Source organism: Mobula hypostoma, chromosome 18 (genome assembly GCF_963921235.1).
Source record: "Mobula hypostoma chromosome 18, sMobHyp1.1, whole genome shotgun sequence".
NCBI classification, from domain to species: Eukaryota; Metazoa; Chordata; class Chondrichthyes; order Myliobatiformes; family Myliobatidae; genus Mobula; species Mobula hypostoma.
Window position 1 is genome coordinate 68,931,745 of NC_086114.1, and position 23,047 is coordinate 68,954,791.

The window sequence follows — 23,047 nt, forward strand, 5'->3', positions numbered from 1 at the left end:
CTCAATGACTATCATCCAATAATACTTACATCACTGTAATGAAATGCTTTAAGAGGTTTGTGATGAAACATATCATATCCTACCTGAGATGGGACTTGTATCTGCTCCATTTTGCCTACCGTGCACAGCAGATGCCATCTCATTGGCTTTGCAGTCAACCTCTGGAACATCTGGACAGCAAAGATGCATACATCAGAATGCTTTTCATCGACTACAGCTCAGCATTCAACACTGTTATCTCCTCAAAACTAATGAGTAAGCTTAATCTTGGCTGCAGTACCTACTTGTGCAATTGGATCCTTAATGTCCTCACTTTCGGACCCCAGTCAGTTGGGATTGGCAACATCTCCTCCACAATCTCCATCAGCACAGCCTTGTGTATAACAAGACTGTGTGCTTAGCCTACTACTCAACTCACTTTGTACTTATGACTGTGAGGCTAAGCACAGCTCATATTCAAATTTGCCGACAACACCACTGTTATTGGCCAAATTAAGGTAGTGATAAATCAGCATATAGGAGGGAGATTGAAAGAACCACAGCACCTTTGTGAACATTCAGCACAATATCGAACAATTTGACAAACTTCTCTCAATGTGTGGTGGGAAGTATGGATATTGTCTGATGACATCATGGTGTGATATGGAAACACCAATACTCTTGAATAGAAAATCCTACAAAAAGTAAACACACGAGATTCTGGAAGTGGAAATCCAAAGCAACACAGACAAAATGCTGGAGTAACTGAGCTGGTCGAGCAACATGCTTGGAAACAGTCAACATTTTGACCTGAGACCCTTCTTCGTGACCAGAAGGGAACAGTAAGGTGTCAGAGTGAAAATGTGGGAGGAGGAGAAGGAGCACAGCTGAAATGTGACAGGTGAAGCCAGGTGGGTGGGAAAGGTAAAGGGCTGGAGAGGAAGGAATCTGATAGGAGAGGGGAGTGGACCGTGGGTGAAAGGGATGAAGGATGGGCACCAGGAAGAAGTGATAGGCAAAGGAAAAGGAGTAAGAAGCCAAAGTGGGGAATAGAAGAATAGAGAAGGGGAGCGGAGATTTTTTTTTACTGGAAGGAGAAATCAATATTCATGCCATCAGTTTGGAGGCTACCCAGAAGGATAATGAGGTGTTGTTCCTTCACCTTCAGATCTCTTATTCCTCCAAAGAGAAAAGGTAGGAAACATTGCTTAAAAATTACTTAAGGACAACAAAGTCAAGGTATTGGAGTGGCCATCACAAAGCCCTGACCTCAATCTGATAGAAAATTTGTGGGCAGACCTGAAAAAGCATGTGCAGGGAAGGAGGCCTAGAAACCTGACTCAGTTCCACCAGTTCTGTCTGGAGGAATGGAACAAAATTCCAGCAACTGCTGTGAGAAGCTTGTGGAAGGCCACCCAAAACATTTAACCCAAGTTAAACAATTTAAAGGCAATGCTACCAAATACTAACAAAGTGTATGTAAACTTCTGACTCACTGGGAAAGTGATGAAAGAAATAAAAGCTGAAATAAATCATTCTCTCTACTATTATTCTGACATTTCACATTCTTAAAATAGTGATCCTAACTGACCTAAAACAGGGAATATTTTCTAGGATTAAATGTCAGGAATTGTGAAAAACTGAGTTTAAATGTACTTGACTAAGGTGTATGTAAACTTCTGACTTCAACTGTACCTATCCAAACTTCACCTAAGTGTTGAAATCAAACCCGTATCCACCACTTGCACTGGCAGCTCATTCCACGCTCTCAGCGTCCTCGGAGTGAAGAAATTTCCCTTAAACATTTCATCTTTCTCTCATAACCCATGACCTCTAGTTATAGTCTCACCCAACCTCAGTAGAAAAACCTGCTTGCATTAACCCTATCTATACTCATAATTTTTCACACCTCTACTAAATCTTACATCAATCTTTTACATTCTAGAGAATAAAGTCCTAACCTATTCAGCCTTTCCCTATAACTCAGGTCCTCCAGTCCTGTCAACATCCGTGTAAGTTTTCTCTGTGTTCTTTCAATCTTATTTGCATCTTTCCTGTAGGTAAGTGACTAAAACTGCACACATTACTCCATATTAGACCTCACCAACATCTACAATTTAAACATAACATCCCAACTCATATACTCAGTATATTGATTTATGAAGGCCAGTGTACCAAAAACATTCTTTAAGACCCTATTTACTTGTGATGCCACTTTCAAGGAATTATGGACCTGTATTCACAGATCACTCTGTCCTACAGTAATCCTCTGTGCCTTATCGTTCACAGCTTAAGACCCACCCTGGATGGTCCTCCCAAAGTGCAGCACCTCACTCTTGTCTGCATTAAATTCCATCTGCCATTTTTCACCCTATTTCTTTTAGCAGGTCCGGATCCCACTGCAAGCTTTCGTAGTCTTCCTCACAGTCCACTACACCTCCATCTTGGTGTCAGCTGCAAATTTGCTGATCCAGTTAACCACATTATCATCCATTTCGTTGATATAAATGACAAACAATGATGGACTCAGCACTAATCCATATGGCACATCACTAGTCACAGACCTCCAGTCATAGAGGCAGCCATCTATTTCCACTCTCTGTCTTCTGCAAAGCCAATGTCTAAACCAATTTACTGCCTCACCTTAAATGCCAAGTGACTGAGCCTTCTTGACCAACCTGCTGTGAGATACCTTGTCAAAGGACTTACTGAAGTCCATTTAGACAATATCCACTGCCTTGCCTTCATCAACCTTCCTGGTAACTTCCTCAAAAAACCTCTATAATATTGATTAGACATGACCTACCATGTACAAAGCCATGTTGACTATCTCTAATCAGTCCACCTATCCAAATACTCATAAAGTCAGTCCCTTAGAATACCTTCCAATAACTTTCCCACTACTGATGTTGGGCTCACTGGCCTATAATTTCCTGGTTTATTCTGAGAGCCGTTCTTAATCAACGGAACAACATTAGCTACCCTCTAATCCTTCGGTACCTCACCTGTCGCGAAGGATGATTTAAGTATCTCTGCTACAGCTCCTGCAATTTCTGAATTAACCTCTCATGGGATCTGAGGGAACTCCTTGTGAGGCCCTGGGAATTTATCCGCTCAGATTTACCGCAAGACAGCAAACACCTCCTCCTCTGCAGGATCCAAAACCTCACTGCTTTGCCTTACTTCTATAGATTCTGTGTCTGTGTCCATCTTCTGAGTAAATAGAGATGCAAAAAATCCATTTAATATCTCCCCCATCTCTTTTGTCTTCATGCAGATTACCACTCTGATCTTCCAGAAGACTAATTTTGTCCCTTGCTATCCTATTGCTCCTAACATATTTGTAGAAGCCCTAAGGATTCTCCTTCACCTTGTCTACTAGAGCAATCTCATGCCTTTTGGCCCTCCTGATTTCCTTCTGAAGTGTTCTTTTTCAGGAGGGCTAAAAGAAGACATGAGGTTGCCTTGGCAGTCAAAGTGAGGGATAATCCAAAGAGCTTTTACAGATATATTAAGAGCAAAAGGATTGTAAGGGATAAAATTGGTCCTCTTGAAGATCAGAGTGGTCGGCTATGTGCGGAACCAAAGGAAATGGGGGAGATCTTAAATAAGTTTTTTGCGTCTGTATTTACTAAGGAAACTGGCATGAAGTCTATGGAATTAAGGGAAACAAGTAGTGAGATCATGGAAACTGTACAGATTGAAAAGGAGGAGATGCTTGCTGTCTTGAGGAAAATTAAAGTGGATAAATCCCCGGGACCTGACAGGGTGTTCCCTTGGACCTTGAAGGAGACTAGTGTTGAAATTGTGGGGGCCCTGGCAGAAATATTTAAAATGTCCCTGTCTACAGGTGAGGTGCCGGAGGATTGGAGAGTGGCTCATGTTGTTCTGTTGTTTAAAAAAGGATCGAAAAGTAATCTGGGAAATTATAGGCCGGTAAGTTTAACATCGGTAGTAGGTAAGTTATTGGAGGGAGTACTAAGAGACAGAATCTACAAGCATTTGGATTGACAGGGACTTATCAGGGAGAGTCAACATGGCTTTGTGTGTGGTAGGTCATGTTTGACCAATCTATTGGAGTTTTTCGAGGACGTTACCAGGAAAGTGGATGAAGGGAAGGCAGTGGATATTGTCTGCATGGACTTCAGTAAGGCCTTTGTCAAGGTCCCGCATGGGAGGTTAGTTAGGAAAATTCAGTCGGTAGGTATACATGGAGAGGTAGTAACTTGGATTAGACATTGGCTCAATGGAAGAAGCCAAAGAGTGGTAGCAGAGAATTGCTTCTCCGAGTGGAGGCCTGTGACTAGTGGTGTGCCACAGGGATCAGTGCTGGGTCCATTGTTATTTGTCATCTATATCAATGATCTGGATGATAATGTGGTAAATTGGATCAGCAAATTTGCTGATGATACGAAGATTGGAGGTGTAGTAGACAGTGAGGAAGGTTTTCAGAGCCTGCAGGGTTGGCAGATGGAGTTTAATACAGACAAGTGTGAGGTATTGCAAGTTGGAAGGACAAACCAAGGTAGAACATACAGGGTTAATGGTAAGGCACTGAGGAGTGCAGTGGAACAGAGGGATCTGGGAATACGGATACAAAATTCCCTAAAACTGGGGTCACAGGTAGATAGAGTCATAAAGAGAGCTTTTGGTACATTGGCCTTTATTAATCTAAGTATTGAGTATAAGAGCTGGAATGTTATGATGAGGTTGTATAAGGCATTGGTGAGGCCGAATCTGGAGTATTGTGTTCAGTTTTGGTCACCAAATTACAGGAAGGATATAAATAAGGTTGAAAGAGTGCAGAGAAGGTTTACAAGGATGTTGCCGGGACTTGAGAAACTCAGTTACAGAGAAAGGTTGAATAGGTTAGGACTTTATTCCCTGGAGCGTAGAAGAATGAGGGGAGATTTGATAGAGGTATATAAAATTATGATGGGTATAGATAGAGTGAATGCAAGCAGGCTTTTTCCACTGAGGCAAGGAGAGAAAAAAACCAGAGGACATGGGTTAAGGGTGAGGGGGGAAAAGTTTAAAGGGATCATTAGGGGGGGCTTCTTCACACAGAGATGGTGGGAGTATGGAATGAGCTGCCAGATGAGGTGGTAAATGCGGGTTCTTTTTTAACATTTAAGAATACATTGGACAGATACATGGATGGGAGGTGTATGGAGGGATATGGTCCATGTGCAGGTCAGTGGGACTAGGCAGAAAATGGTTCGGCACAGCCAAGAAGGGCCAAAAGGCCTGTTTCTGTGCTGCAGTTTCTATGGTTTCTATGGTTTCTCGTATTCCTCAAGTATCTTATTTGTTCCTATCTGCTTATACCTGTTATGCACCTCCTTTTTCTAAACTGGGGCCTCAATATCTCTTGGAAACCAAGTTTCCTTGAACCTGTTATCTTTGCCTTTTTATTCTGACAGGATCATTGAAATTCTGTAATCTCAAAAGTTCGCTTTCCGAGACCTCCCAGTTACCAAGTACTCCTTTGCCAGAAAACAAACAGTCCCAATTCACACTTGCCACATCCTCTCTGACGCCATCAAAATTGGCTTTTCTCCAATTTAAACTCTCAACCCAAGGACTAGACATATTCTTTTCCATAATTACCTTGAAACTAATGGCATTATGATCATTAGATATGAAGTGTTCCCTACACAAACTTCTGTCATCTGCCCTGTCTCATTCCCTAATAGGAGATCTAGTATCACACTCTCTCTAGTTCTTCTCTGCACTGATTAAAAAAACATTCCTGAACACATTTGACAAGCTCTTCTCCATCCAGTCCTTTTACAGTATGGGAGTTACAGTCAATATGTGGAAAGTTAAAATCACCTTGTGTTTCTTGCAACAGTCTGCAATCTCTCTACAAATTTGCTCCTCTAAATCCTGCGGACTGCTGGTTGATCTGTAATATAACCCCATTAACTTGGTCATATTTTCCTTCTTCCTCAGTTCTATCCAGAGCTGTCGTGACTGAGCACTGCCATGACATTTTCCTTGACTACTAATGTTACCCCTCCCCCTTTAATCCCTCCCACTCTATCACATCTAAAACCGGAAACCCCAGAACATTGAGCTGCCTGTCCTGCCTCTCCTGTAACCAAGTCTCACTATTGGCTTCAATGTCATAATTCCACGTGCTGATCCTTGCACTGAATACCTGTGCCTTTCCTACAAACCTCCTTGTGTTGAAAGTTACAGCTCAGTACGTTGGTCGCACCCTGCTCAACCTTATTCCTGACTTTGGGGTCTTAACAACATCTGTCTCCACAGCCACTCCACTATCCATTTTGGCATTCTGGTTTGCATTCCCCTGCAAGCAACTGTAGTTTACACCACACCACACACACACACACACACACACACACACACACACACACACACACACACACACACACACACATACATACACACACACACACACACACACACACACACACCATGCAGCACTAGCAAATCTTCCCGCTAAATAATTACTCCCCCTCCGGTTCAGGTGCAAGCCGTCCGTTCTGTACAGGTCCCACTTTCCAATGATCCAAAAAGCCGTCTCTCCTGCACCATCTCCTTAACCAGTGTTAAACTGAATGATCGTCCCTTTTCTGGCCACTCTAGCACGTGGCATGGGTTGCAATCTGAGATTACAACCCTGGAGGTTCTGTTCTTTAACTTAGCTCCTAACTCCCTGAACTCACTTTGCAGAATGCCATCACCCCACCTTCCCATGTTGTTGGTCCCAACGTGAACCATGACCTCTGGCTGCTCACTCTCCCACTTAAAGGTCCTCTGGACCCAATCTGACCCTGGCAGCCAGGAGGCAACAACCATCCGGGACTCTGGTTCTCGTGCACCAAATCTCCTTTCTGTTCCCCTAACCCTACTTCACCCCCTTCCCTTCTGAACAACAGATCCAGACATCTATCCTACACCTTCCAATTTCTTCCCAGAAGCTCAAGCCTTTGCTGTTCTGCCATTATCCCTGCTTGTGTCCCTTTCCAATCCCCTTTGGCCAGCTCTTCTCCCATGCCACTAAAATTCTGGTTGTTCCACTGTAATACATCTGACTTCAGCCTCTCCCTCAAACTGCTGGTGATTTCCATCGTATTATGATCACTGTGATTGTAATTTACTGGCTGTGCAGAGAAGTTTCAATTGTTCTGGCTGTTACCATTGACTGTGGTATATTGACACAATATCTGAAATATTTATGCAATATCTGCTTTAATATTTGCCACTTTGAATCTGTTGGTTTATTCTTTAATCTATTTCTTCAATCCATTTTGGCCATTTCTTTCCTGCTAACATTTTAATTCCTTTTGTATATATAAAATATATATAAATAGTGTGTAACTCTGTTTTTAGGCCCAAGTTTCTCAGCCTCAAACTGAATTTAAAATTCCACTAAGTTATGATCACTCTTTACTTGAATCCATTATGAGGATAATAATTCTGCTCATTACAAATTACCTGATTTAAAAGCCTCGGTCTATGGTTGGTTCTTCAATGTATTGCTCCAGTAAACTATCTGAATATACCCTATGAGTTTGTCTGTGAAGTTTTCCTTTGCAACTTGGTGTGTGCAACTTCTGTGGAAGTTAAAACTACACATGATTATTATAGTACCCTCCTTGTATCCCCCATTAGTTCTTGATTTAAACTGTTTTTTGCATAAATGTGTTAATTGTTACTTTCATCAATGACTTGCTCCTTGCTAGTTCTTAACTCCACCCAGACTGATTCAAGATCTGAACTTCTGAGACAATATCATTCCTCACTGCACCAATAATAGTCTTTAATTCTACTGTATCATTTTTCCTCTCTGATTCAATTCACTGGTGCACTCCTATGATTTTCCACTCTGTTCCTTCTTGTTGTACTCTGTTTTCTGTGACCTCAATTATTGCCCTGCATATTGCCGCCACCTTTTACTTTGCTTTTCCAAATACAACTGCACCCTTCACTGAATTCATTTCTTCTATTTCAAGGTCATCTTATCTCCCTTCTGGTTCTATCCTCAGTGCCCTTTTTTGTTGCCAAAACACCTTAATCTATCTTCAACAATACTTGCAAATTCCCTCTTCTCCCCCCCCCCCCCAAAACATATTGGTCCTGTCTGCACCAATGTGCAAACGTCTAACCACTTTCCTGTCTCCCTACCACTTCTCTGCAGGACTATCACTGCTCCCCCTTTTCTCTTTGCACCAGCCACTCCTCCCCACAACTCCATGCTAATGGACATTCATCAGATTCAGAAGCTTTCTGATTTTGCTGCAGTGTTCATAACCATAATCTTGGTGGCCCCCTGTTGGTCGGGGTCAACCATGGATGTTGCATCCTGGCTCTATGTCAAAGTCAATTCGCAGGCCAGGGCAGTATGATATGGAGATCAAACTGTTACCCATGTTACCCTCTCCACGTAAATGATGAATCCAAACGAACAGCAGAGACTGATACAGTTTGGCACCAGCAGCGTTGCCAGTCAGCAGGAACTGAAGATAGCACTGCCTTAGGAACTTCAGCTCTGGACTTTTCCTCAAGCTTTACTCCCGAAGCCTTCCCCATGAGTTGATGTAGTGGAAAAGCAGCAGAGGTTTCCTTCTCCTAAATGAGCTGCCAACCACAGCTGGTGATGAGGCCCATCTGCCTGGAGTGATTGGTTTTAATGCACCAGTAACTTGCCTTTGTCTTTTCCCCTGTCAGAAATGGTTCCACCAGACTTCGTAGCTAAGTGAAGGCCAGGACCTGGATTGGTTGACAAAGGCTATTTGAGACTCATGTCATTGGGAGCATTTAATTGGTAGTGGGAGCTCATGCCCACTATCCCCGCTATGACAACCTTACGGAGCCACCCACAATCTGAACTGGAAGTATAAAATGTTTGTTCCTCTTAACAGGAGAAACGGCGCTTGGCTATCAGTAATGCTGCCAGACAGTGGGAGATGCAGCAGTCCATCGCCCCAGCGAAGGATACACAGCCAGCACAAGTGAAGCCTCCTTGCACAGCCAGTAATATCAATATTCACAAGCCATGTCATCTCAATGAGTGTGAACATGAATTGTGGCAGCATGAATCAAGGTAATTGCTCTGAGGAGAATCTTTGATTTGGGGTCAGTATTTGTAGTGAAGGACTGAGTAAGACGTGTCACCCTGCGATTAAACAGGACATAGAAACATAGAAAATAGGTGCAGGAGTAGGCCATTTGGCCCTTTGAGCCTGCACCGCCATTCAGTATGATCATGGCTGATCATCCAACTCAGAACCCTGCACCAGCCTTCCCTCCATACCCCCTGATCCCCGTAGCCACAAGGGCCATATCTAACTCCCTCTTAAATATAGCCAATGAACTGGCCTCAACTGTTTCCTGTGGCAGAGAATTCCACAGATTCACCACTCTCCGTGTGAAGAAGCTTTTCCTAATCTCGGTCCTAAAAGGCTTCCCCTTTATCCTCAAACTGTGACCCCTCAGTTCTGGACTTCCCCAACACTGGGAACAATCTTCCTGCATCTAGCCTGTCCAATCCCTTTAGGATTTTATACGTTTCAATAAGATCCCCCCTGAATCTTCTAAATTCCAACGAGTATAAGCCTAGTTGATCCAGTCTTTCATCATATTAAAGTCCTGCCATCCCAGGAATCAATCTGGTGAACCTTCTTTGTACTCCCTCTATGGCAAGGATGTCTTTCCTCAGATTAGGGGACCAAAACTGCACACAATACTCCCAAGTGTGGTCTCACCAAGGCCTTGTACAACTGCAGTAGTACCTCTCTGCTCCTGTACTCGAATCCTCTTGCTATGAATGCCAGCATACCATTCACCTTTTTCACCGCCTGCTGTACCTGCATGCCCACTTTCAAAGACTGGTGTATAATGACACCCAGGTCTCGTTGCACCTCCCCTTTTCCCAATCGGCCACCATTCAGATAATAATCTGTTTTCCTGTTTTTGCCACCAAAGTGGATAACCTCACATTTATCCACATTAAATTGCATCTGCCATGAATTTGCCCACTCACCTAACCTATCCAAGTCACCCTGCATCCTCTTAGCATCATTTTCACAGCTAACACTGCCGCCCAGCTTCGTGTCATCCGCAAACTTGGAGATGCTGCATTTAATTCCCTCGTCCAAGTCATTAATATATATTGTAAACAACTGGTGTCCCAGCACTGAGCCTTGCGGTACCCCACTAGCCACTGCCTGCCATTCTGAAAAGGTCCCGTTTATTCCCACTCTCTGCTTCCTGTCTGCCAACCAATTCTCTATCCACATCAATACCTTACCCCCAATACCGTGTGCTTTAAGTTTGCACACTAATCTCCTGTGTGGGACCTTGTCAAAAGCCTTTTGAAATTCCAAATATACCACATCCACTGGTTCTCCTCTATCCACTCTATTAGTTACATCTTCAAAAAATTCTATGAGATTCGTCAGACATGATTTTCCTTTCAGAAATCCATGCTGACTTTGTCGGATGATTTCACCGCTTTCCAAATGTGCTGTTATCACATCTTTGATAACTGACTCCAGCAGTTTCCCCACCACAGATGTTAGGCTAACCGGTCTATAATTCCCCGGTTTCTCTCTCCCTCCTTTTTTAAAAAGTGGGGTTCCAATCCTCAGGAACTAGTCCAGAATCTAGAGAGTTTTGAAAAATTATCACTAGTGCATCCACTATTTCTTGGGCCACTTCCTTAAGCACTCTGGGATGCAGACCATCTGGCCCTGGGGATTTATCTGCCTTTAATCCCTTCAGTTTACCTAACACCACTTCCCTACTAACATGTATTTCCCTCAGTTCCTCCATCTCACTGGACCCTCTGTCCCCTACTATTTCTGGAAGATTATTTATGTCCTCCTTAGTGAAGACAGAACCAAAGTAGTTATTCAATTGGTCTGCCATGTCCTTGCTCCCCATAATCAATTCATCTGTTTCTGTCTGTCGGGGGCCTACATTTGTCTTAACCAATCTTTTTCTTTTCACATATCTATAAAAGCTTTTACAGTCAGTTTTTATGTTCCCTGCCAGTTTTCTCTCATAATCTTTTTTCCCCTTCCTAATTAAGCCCTTTGTCTTCCTCTGCTGGACTCTGAATTTTTCTCCCAGTCCTCAGGCGAGCCACTTTTTCTGGCTAATTTGTATGCTTCTTCTTTGGAATTGATACTATCCCTAATTTCCCTTGTCAGCCACGGGTGCACTACCTTCCTTGATTTATTCTTTTGCCAAACTGGTAGTTCATCCATGCGATCTTTAAATGCTTGCCATTGCATATCCACCGTCAACCCTTTAAGTGTCATTTGCCAGTCTATTTTAGCTAATTCATGTCTCATACCTTGAAAGTTACCTTCTTTAAGTTCAGAACCTTTGTTTCTGAATTAACTATGTCACTCTCCATCTTAATGAAGAATTCCACCATATTATGGTCACTCTTACCCAAGGGGCCTCTCACGACAAGATTGCTAATTAACCCTTCCTCATTGCTCAATACCCAATCTAGAATAGCCTGCTCTCTAGTTGGTTCCTCGACATGTTGGTTCAAAAAACCATCCTGCATACATTCCAAGAAATCCTCTTCCTCAGCACCCTTACCAATTTGGTTCACCCAATCTATATGTAGATTGAAGTCACCCATTATAACTGCTGTTCCTTTATTGCACACATTTCTAATTTCCTGTTTAATACCATCCCCAACCTCACTATTACTGTTAGGTGGCCTGTACACAACTCCCACCAGTGGTTTCTGCCCCTTAGTGTTATGCAGCTCAACCCATATCGATTCCACATCCTCCCAGCTAATGTCCTTCCTTTCTATTGCATTAATCTCCTCTAACCAGCAATGCTACCCCACCTCCTTTTCTTTCATGTCTATCCCTCCTGAATATTGAATATCCCTGAATGTTGAGCTCCCATCCTTGGTCACCCTGGAGCCATGTCTCTGTGATCCCAACTATATCATATTCATTAGTAACCATCTGCACTTTTAATTCATCCACCTTGTTACGAATGCTCCTTGCATTGACACACAAAGCCTTCAGGCTCACTTTTACAACACTCTTAGCCCTTATCCAATTATGTTGAAAAGTGGCCCTTTTTGATTTTTGCCCTGGATTTGCCGGCCTGCCGCTTTTACTTTTCACCTTACTACTTTTTGCTTCTACCCTCATTTTACACCCCTCTGTCTCTCTGCACTGGTTCCAATCCCCCTGTTGTGAACTAACCTCCTCTCGCCTAGCCTCTTTAATTTGATTCCCACCCCCCAAACATTCTAGTTTAAAGTCACCTCAGTAGCCCTCGCAAATCTCCCCGCCAGGATATTGGTCCCCCTCGGATTCAAGTGTAACCCGTCCTTTTTGTACAGGTCACGCCTGCGCCAAAAGAGGTCCCAATGATCCAAAAACTTGAATCCCTGCCTCCTGCTCCAATCCCTCAGCCACGCATTTATCCTCCACCTCATCGCATTCCTACTCTCACTGTCACGTGGCACAGGCAGTAATCCCGAGATTACTACCTTTACAGTCCTTTTTCTCAACTCCCTTCCTAGCTCCCTATATTCTCATTTCAGGACCTCTTTCCTTTTCCTACCTATGTCATTGGTACCTATATGTACCACGACCTCTGGCTCCTCACCCTCCCACTTCAGGATATCTTGGACGCAATCAGAAATATCCTGGACCCTGGCACCAGGGAGGCAAACTACCATCTGGGTCTCTGGACTGCGTCCACAGAATTGCCTATCTGACCACCTTACTGTCGAGTCTCCTATTACAACTGCCCTCCTCTTCCTTTCCCTACCCTTCTGAGCTACAGGGCCGGACTCTGTGCCGGAGGCACGGCCACTGTCGCTTCCCCCAGGTAAGCTGTCCCCCCCAACAGTACTCAAACAGGAGTACATATTGTCAAGGGGCACAGCCACCAGGGTACTCTCTATTACCTGACTCTTCCCCGTCCCCCTCCTAACCGTGACCCACTTGTCTGCCTCCCATGGCCCCGGTGTGACCACCTGCCTGTAACTCCTCTCTATCAACTCCTCACTCTCCCTGACCAGACGAAGGTCATCGAGCTGCAGCTCCAGTTCCCTAACGTGGTCCCTTAGGAGCTGCATCTCGGCGCACCTGGCGCAGATGTGGACGTCCAGGAGGCTTGGAGACTCCAGGGCCTCCCACATCTGGCACCGAGAACACTCATACTGCCTCGCTCCTCAAATAACAACAAAAAATGAATACCAAACCTTCCTCGCCTTGCCCGTTTCCGCCTAAGCCCGTTGAGCCGAAGCCCTTAAGCCTTCACTCTGCTCCTGGCTCACTCCGCCGCCCGCAAACTACGCTGCCTGCTGTATGAGGCTCTGTTCCTTTTAAATCTTCTGCACTTCACTGCCCGACATCACATGCCTGCTCAGTCCCGCCTCTCTGAACGCCGATGGACAGGGGAAGGATCATAGTTTAGGAAATCATATAGTAGAACTGGTTTAGGTGGAGCAAAGAAATAACAAAGTTGAAGTAGTAACTCTACTCTCAAACTAAAACAGAACATGATATAAATCAGGAAATAGTATTTTCAAAGTTGTACGTACACCTTCAAACATGTAAAAGAGGGCAGAATACAAATCAGGAAATTTGAGGTGCATGTAACAAAAGCTGTGCAATAATCATGAACTATTGACAGGCTGGGTCAATTCAAGTATCAGGTGAATTTGTGGGATGCAGAGAAGAGTTGTATTTTAGATTATGTTAGTGTATTGAAGACCCAGTGAGACGACAAAGTGTGTAAGACTTAGTAATGTGTACTCAGGAGGTTTAAATGCAGGATATGAACATTAAGGTTCCTTTTGGGAACGGCAGTCCTGAGGGATGGTCTAAGAAAGAAGGAGGTAAAGAAGACAAGCTGGCAAGGAGAAAGATGATGTAAATATAGCATGACTTAATTTTATCAACAAATTGAAAGTGATTAGATCAATCAGAAACCTGGATCTTAAATGCAAGTATAAAGGAATGAGTGTGAAGATTGAGAAACTACATTGAAATATATACAAACTGCAACACAATGACGACCAATTCCTCTACACTTCGTGACCACTTTGAGGTACAGGAGGTATTTCTGTAAGTTCATGGTCTTTTGCTGCTGTAGCCCATCCACTTCAAGGTTTACTATGTTGTGCATTTAGAGATGCTCACATTAACAAGGCATTTTTGGCCACAGAACTGGCGTTCATTGGATAGTTTTTGAATTTTGCACCATTCTCTGTAGACCGTAGAGACTGTATGCATGAAAATCTCAGGAGATCAGCAGTTTGTGATGTACTCAAACCACTCTGTCGGGAACGAACAATCATTCAATGGTCAGTCACCTTGATCATATTTTTCCCCCCATTCTGATGTTTGGTCTGAACAATAACTGAACCTCTTGACCATGCCTGCATGTGTTTATGCATTGAGCTGCTGCCACACAATTGGCCGATTAGATATTTGCATTAACAAGCAAGTGTACAGGTGTTCCTAATAAAGTGGCCACTTTGTATACATTCCTATTAGAAACCCTCCTGTTGCTTCATCGTTAATTGATGTACCATTACCCTAAATTCTGAAATTCCCTCCCTATATCCCTTGATTTCTTTGCGTGATGAAGGAGAATCCTCAAGACCTACCTCTTTGATCAAATTTTCAATTACCTAGCCAAAAATCTTGTTATTTAGTGTCGCCTTTATTTGACGATGTTGCTGTGAAGTGCATTGGGACTTTTTGGTGTATTAAACTGGTATATAAATGACAGTTGTTATTGTAGAAGTCAGTCTTTGACAAAAGGACAGTTTAGAGTGAGTTTGTCCTTAAATCTGACCTTGATAGATACATGCTTATCAAAATGTATTACAGGACATGAGTGTGTCACAATTGCATTGACTGACGGAACAGTAGTTACATAACTTGTACTTGGGGGGGAGGGATAGGTTGTTGCTGTTGGTTTTCCTTCTTCTGACACAAGGTGAGTAAGTGCTTCTTTCCGTGTCATTTAGATCAAGGCAACTTTAGTGAGTGCCTGATGCTGTAGCGTAAAAACATATTCAATTCCCTTTGTGTGAGCTGTTGCTTTGAAGACATCAGAATTGATTTTAATTTTGGTTGAAGTCTTGTACATTTGCATATATATAAAGAAAATAAACACAGATAAGATTATTTGCTGATGTGCACTGTATATGGCAATAATACATTTTGATGGATTGTGAAATTAGTCAATTAATCCAGACACGACAGATGTTAATTATGAAAATCATAAAACTACAAGTACTGAAAATATGAAATAAAAACAGAAAGTGCTGGAAATGTACTACAGGTCGGACATCATCTGTGGAAAGAGGACCAGCATTAATGTTCCACTTTGGCAGCACATGACACAATAGAATCTGGCCCATCAAGGTTGTCCTGCTCTTTAATATGGTTATGACTGATATATCCCATTCCTCGGCTCCTACAGTGTCAATTCCACCTCACCCTCCATCTCCCAATCTTTCAAAACTGAATCAACTTCCATCTTAAATCTAAACCTCTGGTGATCTAGCCCAGGCAATGCTCTGGTTGGAAAATTCCAGAGATTCACAATCCTCAATGATAAGAAATTCCTGTGTCTCTCAGTTTCAAATGATGACTATGTCTCCTTATTTGAGACTGTCTCACTTTTGGAAACATTCGCACTGTTGTATCCCCTCAGTATGTTGCAACTTTAATTTCTTGCTCTAACTCTTATGTCCAAATAGGACACATTTATATTTTTCCAATCCACTGAGTTCTGAAATGCTTCAACCAATTGCTATTCCTTTTTGCACCTTGTGGCTCATTGCGCGGCATTTTTCCGAGGCCGAGTTGCTAGTGCGATGCTCAACCCAGCACAGATGGAAAGCGTGCAAGGCACTAGTCAGATTCGAACCCCGGGACCATTTGTCTCAAAGTCTGGTGCTGATGCCACTTCACACCGACCAGCATTTCAACAAAATGTAAAAGTATTATCTTCAGGCACAGATCACCGGGTCTTGGCAACTTTTCTGTCTTTAATTATTTTACATTTCCAATGTACAGTTTACCAACATCCTGCATAGCTATAACTTCTCTTCAACTACAAAACATTCACAATAAGTCCAATATGTTATTTGCCTTCCAGCTAATTACTTCAGTCGCATGATACCTTATTATGTTTCATGCACAAGAACACCTGTAGCTTTCGGTACTTTAATCTTAATCTAACCCAGTGTCTGCCCTTTGATCCTTTCTACACAGTGCATGACCTCGCATACTCCCGTATTAAATCCACTTGCCAAATTTTTGCCCACTCATCTAACCTTCATTACAGTATTTATCATGCAAGTTTTTTATATTTTATATGTATTTATGTTTAAGGTATGTGTGTATATATACTTGCTCTCTGCAGTTACCCTGCTAGGAGCAGATGTCGTCAAGTGATGCCCAACCTTCATGGATGATTTCGACCTTTAACCACTACACCCTCCAATTGGCGGGTTAGCAGTGGTGGTTAAGTCTCTGCCCATCTGCTCCTGAAAGTCTCTTTCTGCTTCCTCCCCCATCCTGCCAGCTACTTGGTTCTTGCTCTTTTCATCAAGACCCAGCTACTACTACTACCTTGATTCAGGCCTAGGGGGCCGGGGTCAGGCGCGATGACCCAGCGCAGACAGCATTCTCCATGCCGACCTTGCGGGGAATCCTCTACAGCTCATCTCCGAGTGCCATGTAGGCTTTCCTTTGTCCCTGCGCTCCTGGATTAAGGACTGGTACTTCAGGGCCTTCCTCTCCTGAGCCTCCTGGTATCTTTTCTCCCATGGTACTGTGAGCTCCAACAGGATGATTTTCTTGCTTTCGGTGGACCATAGTATGATGTCTGATCAAAGTGTGGTTTGCAGCACCTCCAGGAACTACAGCTTCCTACCATATTGACTCTTCCCTTCCCCCCCTCTTCCCTTCCCCCCCTCTTCCCTTCCCCCCCTCTTCCCTTCCCCCCCTCTTCCCTTCCCCCCCTCTTCCCTTCCCCCTCTTCCCTTCCCCCCCTCTTCCCTTCCCCCCTCTTCCCTTCCCCCCCTCTTCCCTTCCCCCCCTCTTCCCTTACCCCCCTCTTCCCTCCCCCCTCTTCCCTTCCCCCCTCTTCCCTTCCCCCCTCTTCCCTTCCCCCCTTCCCTTCCCCCCCTTCCCTTCCCCCTCTTCCCTTCCCCTCTCTTCCCTTCCCCCCCTCTTCCCTTCCCCCCCCTCCCCTTCCCTCCCCACCTCTACTTATTAATTTTTCCATTCTGTTAACTTCTGAAATTTTTCAACTAATGGCTGCACAAATTTTGATTCTCATAGGCACACCATCAGGTTCTGGAAACTTGCTTGTCTTTTCCTTTTTCCAACACTTTGCCCCTCATGACTGAGATCATTACATGTTCTGCTATGCCATTTGAAATTCACGCATTTCTGTATATTTGGGATATTTACAATGTCCACCATTGTGACATCCGATGTAAAGTATTAATTTAGCTGCAAATTCCTTGTTTCTCGTCACTAATTCCCCAGTCTGACTCTCTTGAAGTCTTGCAATTACTTAGCTATCCCCTTTTTTATATTTCTATAGAAGCTCCTGCAGGTTGTTTTGATATTACTTGCCAGTTTTCAGAATAATTGTTGCTGTATAGGTAAGGGGAATATTTGAGAGAGCAAGCCTGAGGAAAGGGCGGTTCTGTTTGCTCTTCACCTGAGGGATTTGCGTAGTTTTTCCTCTCACCTGATCTGCCGAGCATCTCCCACAGTTCTGCTGTGTGCAGCTTTTATAGTTCTTTTCTTTTATTCTTTCTCTTTATCTGAAACTCATTTCACAGCTTTTACATGTTTTTAATTCATATTCTTCTCTATCTAGCTCCCTTATTATCTTATCAAACAGCTATATAGCTTTTAAACTTAGTCCTGGACAGCCACAACCATATCCTTTGTTGATTTTACCTGGTCCCTCACTCATCATTCCCTCACTCTCTGCAATTTAAAAAGTACTTATTTTCTTTCTTTCCCAATTCTGGTGCAGAGTTTTCGAACTGTAGCATTAACTCTATTCCCCGGTCACAAATGCTGCTAATTTGTATTTCAGGATCTATGTCTTGACTTTGACATACTAGTGTTCAAAGTGGCAAGTGCTGAACTTTATGTTGTCTCTCAACAGCCAACCAAGTCCCAAAAGCAGCATTAGAAAGGAAAGAGCAGAAAGCAACAAACAAGAATTCAGTAAAGCTGAAAAGCCCCATAATTTAAGGTAATAACATGTCACTGTCACTGCCTTCTAATTGTAGAATTGTCTTATCACTGGGCTCCCTATTGCAATGGCATTGTTAATGCTGTCTGACAACTTTTCAGTTCTATACAGGTTTTCAGCCTGATTCAGGGCAATCATCTCACTTGACTGGTATCCATTCACTTTATTATACATTCATCCCCTGCATCACAGGCTGTTGTGTGTACCACTGAGGACTGTATTCAGTGAAGTTCTCCACCTTTGCAGCTGTAATAGCGTCCCCCACATCCATCAGGAGCATCAGCTATGGAAGTACCAACACTTCCAAGTTGCACATCACCCTGACTTGGAAACATCATTCATTAGGGATCTCAGTCCTGGAAATCCCTACTCAGCAGCACCGTGGGAGGAGCCACAAGACCATAAGATATAGGAGCAGTATTAGGCCATTCAGCCCATCAAGTCTGCTTTGGCATTCCATCATGCTGATCCCAGATCCCACTCAACCTCATACACCTGCCTTTTTGCCTTCTCCTTTGATGCCCTGACTGATCAGTAACTTATCAACTTCCATCTTAAATAAACCCACGGACTTGGCCTCCACCACAGTCTGTGGCAGAATATTACACAGATTCACTACTCTCTAGCTAAAAAAATTCCTCCTTACCTCTGTTCTAAAAGGTCGCCCCTCAATTTTGAGGCAGTGCCCTCTAGTTCTGAATATTCCCACCAGAGAAAACATCCACCCTATCTAGTCCTTTCAACATTCGGTAGGTTTCAATGAGATCCCATGCATTCTTCAAAATTCCAGTGAGTACAGTCCCAAAGCTGCCAAATGCTCCTCATATGTTAACCCCTTCATTCCTGGAATCATTGTCATGAACCTCCTCTGGACTCTGTCTAATGACAATACATCCTTTCTGAGATATGGGGCCCAAAACTGTTGAGAATACTCCAAGTGCAGCCTGCCTAGTATCTTATAAAGCCTCCACATTATCTTTTTGCATTTATATTCTATTCCCTTTGAAATAAATGCCAACATTAGATTTGCCTCCTTACCACAGATTCAACCTGTAAATTAACCTTCTGGGAGTCTTGAACAAGGACTCCGAAGTCCCTCTGCACCTCTGATGTTTGAACCTTCTCCCCATTTAGATAATAGGCCACACAATTGTTCCTTTTACCAAGATGCATTGTCGTAAATTTCCCAACACTGTAATTCCATCTGCCACTTTTTTGCCCATTCTTCCAATTTGTCCAGGTCTTGCTGCAATCTCATTGCTTCCTCAGCACTACCTACCCCTCCATCTATCTTGTATCATCCGCAAACTTTGCCACAAAGCCATCAATTCTATTATTCAAATCATTGACAAACAATGTGAAAAATAGCAGTCCCAGTACTGACCCCTGAGGAACACCACTAGTAACTGGAAGCCAACCAGAAAAGGCCCCCTTTATTCCCACTCACTGCCTCCTGCCTGTCAGACATTCCTCTATCCATGCCAGTCTCTCTCCTGTCACGCTATGGGATTTTATCTTGTTAAGCAGCCTCATGTGTGGAACCTTATCAAATGCCTTCTGAAAATCCAAGTAAATAACATCAACTGCCTCTTCTTTGTCAACCCTTCTTGTTATTTCCTCAAAGACCTCTTAACAGATTTGTCAGGCAATATTTCCTTTTACAGATTCCATGCTGACGTTGACTTATTTTATCCTTAGTCTCCAAGTACTGGAACCGAAACCTCATGCTTAATAATGGACTCCAACACTTTCCCAACCACGACGTTAGGCAAACTGACCTATAATTTTCTTTCTTTTTGCCTTCCTCCCTTCTTAAAGAGTAGAGTGACATTTGTAATCTTCCAGTCCTCCGGAACAATGCTAGAATCAAGTGATTCTTGAAAGATCATGACCAATGCACCTGTTATCTCTTTAGCATCCTTTCTCAGGACTCTGGGATGTAGTCTGTCTGGTCCAGGTGACTTATCAACCTAAGACCCTTCAATTTGCCTGGCACTTTTACCTTTGTAATAACAATGGCACTCACTCCTGCTCCCTGACACTCACAGACCTCTGGCACACTGCCAGTGTCATCCACAGTGAAGACAGATGCAAAGTACTTACTAAGTTCATCTGTCATTTCTTTGTCCTCCATTACTACCTCACCGGCATCATTTTCTAATATCAAATCTCACCTCCCTTTACTCTTCATATAACTGAAAAAAACTTCTGGTATCCTGGTTTAGAATCAGAATCAGGTTTATTATCACCGGCATGTGACATGAAATTTGTTAACTTCGCAGCAACAGTTCAATGCAATACCTAATCTAGCAGAAAGAGAGAGAAAAAACATTAGTAATAAATAAAATAAAACATAATAAATAAACAAGTAAATTACATATATTGAATAGATTATTAAAAAATTTGCAAAAACAGAAATACTGTATATTAAAAAAAAGTGAGGTAGTGTCCAAAGCTTCAATGTTCATTTAGGAATTGGATGGCAGAGGGGAAGAAGCTGTTCCTGAATCACTGACTGTGTGCCTTCAGGCTTCTGTATCTCCTACCTGATGGTAACAGTGAGAAAAGGGCATGTCCTGGGTGCTGGAGGTCTTTAATAATGGACGCTGCCTTTCTGAGACTCCGCTTCCTAAAGATGTCCTGGGTACTTTGTAGGCTAGTGCCTAGGATGGAGCTGACTAGATTTAAAACCTTCTGCAGCTTCTTTTGGTCCTGTGCAGTAGCCCCTCCCTGCCAGACAGTGATGCAGCCTGTCAGAATGCTGTCCACCGTACAGCTATCGAAGTTTTTGAGTATATTTGTTGACATACTAAATCTCTTCAAACTCCTAATAAAGTATAGCCTCTGTCTTGCCTTCTTTATGACTACATCAATATGTTGGGACCAGGTTAGATCCTTAGAGATCTTGAAGATCCTTAGGAACTTGAAGCTGCTCACTCTGTCCACTTCTGATCCCTCTATGAGGATTGGTACGTATTTCTTCATCTTACCCTTCCTGAAGTCCACAATCAGCTCTTTCCTCTTACTGACATTGAGTGCCAGGTTGTTGCTGTGGCACCATTCCATTAGTTGGCATATCTCACTTCTGTACGCCCTCTCGTCACCACCTGAGAACAATGATTGTATCGTCAGCAAATTTGTAGAAGGTATTTGAGCTATGCCTAGCCACACAGTCATGTGTATACAGAGAGTCGAGCAGTGGGCTAAGCACACACCCCTGAGGTGCGCCAGTGTTGATCGTCAGCGAAGAGGATATGTTATCACCAATCCACACAGACTGTGGTCTTTCGGTTAGGAAGTCAAGGATCCAATTGCAGAGGGAGGTACAGGGGCCCGGTTCTGCAACTTCTCAGTCAGGATTGTGGGAATGATGGTATTAAATGCTGAGCTATAGTCGATGAACAGCATCCTGATGTAGGTGTTTGTATTGTCTAAGTGGTATAAAGCCATGTGAAGAGCCACTGAGATTACATCTGCCGTTGACCTATTGTGGCAATGGACAAATTGCAATGGTCCAGATCCTTGCTGAGGCAGGAGTTCAGTTTAGTCATAACCAACCTCTCAAAGTATTTCATCACATATATATAGATATAGATATCTATATGTGTATATATATATATATATATATATATATATATATAGAGATAGATATACATATAGTAACTGGGTTACCTGTCTGGATGTGCCCCTCTGCTGACTGCTCCTGTGGCTCCTCCCACAGACCCCTGAATAAAGGTGATTGTGCCATTGCTCCTCCTCTCAGTCTAGAGGCAGATACTCAGCATGGTAGAGGTCACATTTTACTGCTAATAAAAGCCTTTCAGTATTTACTCTACTTCCAGTCTTTTGGAGTTATTGATAGTGCATCAGGTATAATTGTTGCCTTTTTGGAGCAAGTGGGAACTTCTGCCTGTAGCAATGAGAGGTTGAAAATGTCCTTGAATACTCCCACTAGTTGGATGGCACAGGTTTTCGGAGCCTTACTCCATCGGGACCTTCTGCCTTGCCAGGGTTCACTTTCTTTAAAGACAGTCTAACATCGGCCTCTGAGACAGAGATCACAGGCTATATTATTGGCTAGTCTGCCTTCATATTTCATCTTTTCCCTTTTTTAGTTGCCTTTTGTTCGATTTTAAAAGTTTCCCAATCATCCAAATTCCCACTCATTTTTGCTACCTTATTTGCCCTTTTCTTGGCTTTTATGCAGTCCTTAACTTCCTTTGGCAGCCACAGTTGCCTACCCCTGCCACTTGTGGGACTACTACTTTTGTGGGACATATCTATCCTACGTCTTGTGAATTATTCCCAGAAATGTCAGCCACCTCTGCTCTGCCGTCATCCTTGCCAGTATCCTTCACCAATCCACCTGAGTAAGATCCTCTCTCAGGTCTCTGTAATTCCCTTTATTCCATTGCGATACAGATACATGTGACTTGTGCTTCTCCCTCTCAAATTGCAGTCTGAAAAGCCATCTCAGAGGCATTCAACAAATTACTTTTGCAAACAGACATCAACCTGATTTTCCCAATCCTCTTGCATATTGAAGTCCCCCTTTACAATTGTGTCATTACCCTTATTACATGCCTTTTCCAGCTCTCTTTGCAACCTCAGTCCCATACCTTGGCTACTGTTTGGAGGCCTGTAATGGTTCCCATAATGGTTTTCTTTTAGCTTGCAGTTTCTTAACTCCACCCACAAAGGTTCAACATTCTCTGACCCTATGTCAACTCTTTCTAAAGATGTAATTCCATCTCTTACAAACAGAGCCACACCACCAGCTATGCCTTTCTGCCTG

General features: G+C 43.2%; 1 protein-coding gene and 1 long non-coding RNA gene across 6 annotated transcripts in view; one reads left to right on the forward strand and one right to left on the reverse strand.

The window, feature by feature from the left end:
• LOC134358621 (leucine-rich repeat-containing protein 49-like) overlaps positions 1-23,047 on the forward strand; it is a 130,535-nt gene that overhangs the window by 87,339 nt on the left and 20,149 nt on the right. For 4 of the 5 annotated variants that reach the window (XM_063071072.1, XM_063071073.1, XM_063071075.1 and 1 more), the window contains 2 exons: positions 8,874-9,055; positions 18,163-18,252. In XM_063071072.1, the coding sequence (XP_062927142.1) occupies positions 8,874-9,055; positions 18,163-18,252 (272 nt within the window). The remainder of the gene's footprint in view (positions 1-8,873; positions 9,056-18,162; positions 18,253-23,047) is intronic. The other variant, XM_063071074.1, reaches the window with a different exon arrangement.
• LOC134358625 (uncharacterized) overlaps positions 1-23,047 on the reverse strand; it is a 49,764-nt gene that overhangs the window by 8,392 nt on the left and 18,325 nt on the right. Inside the window, exons 2-3 of the long non-coding RNA XR_010020906.1 lie at positions 21,243-21,359; positions 84-170 (exon numbers count right to left, since the gene is read on the reverse strand). This is a non-coding gene — a long non-coding RNA (uncharacterized LOC134358625). The remainder of the gene's footprint in view (positions 1-83; positions 171-21,242; positions 21,360-23,047) is intronic.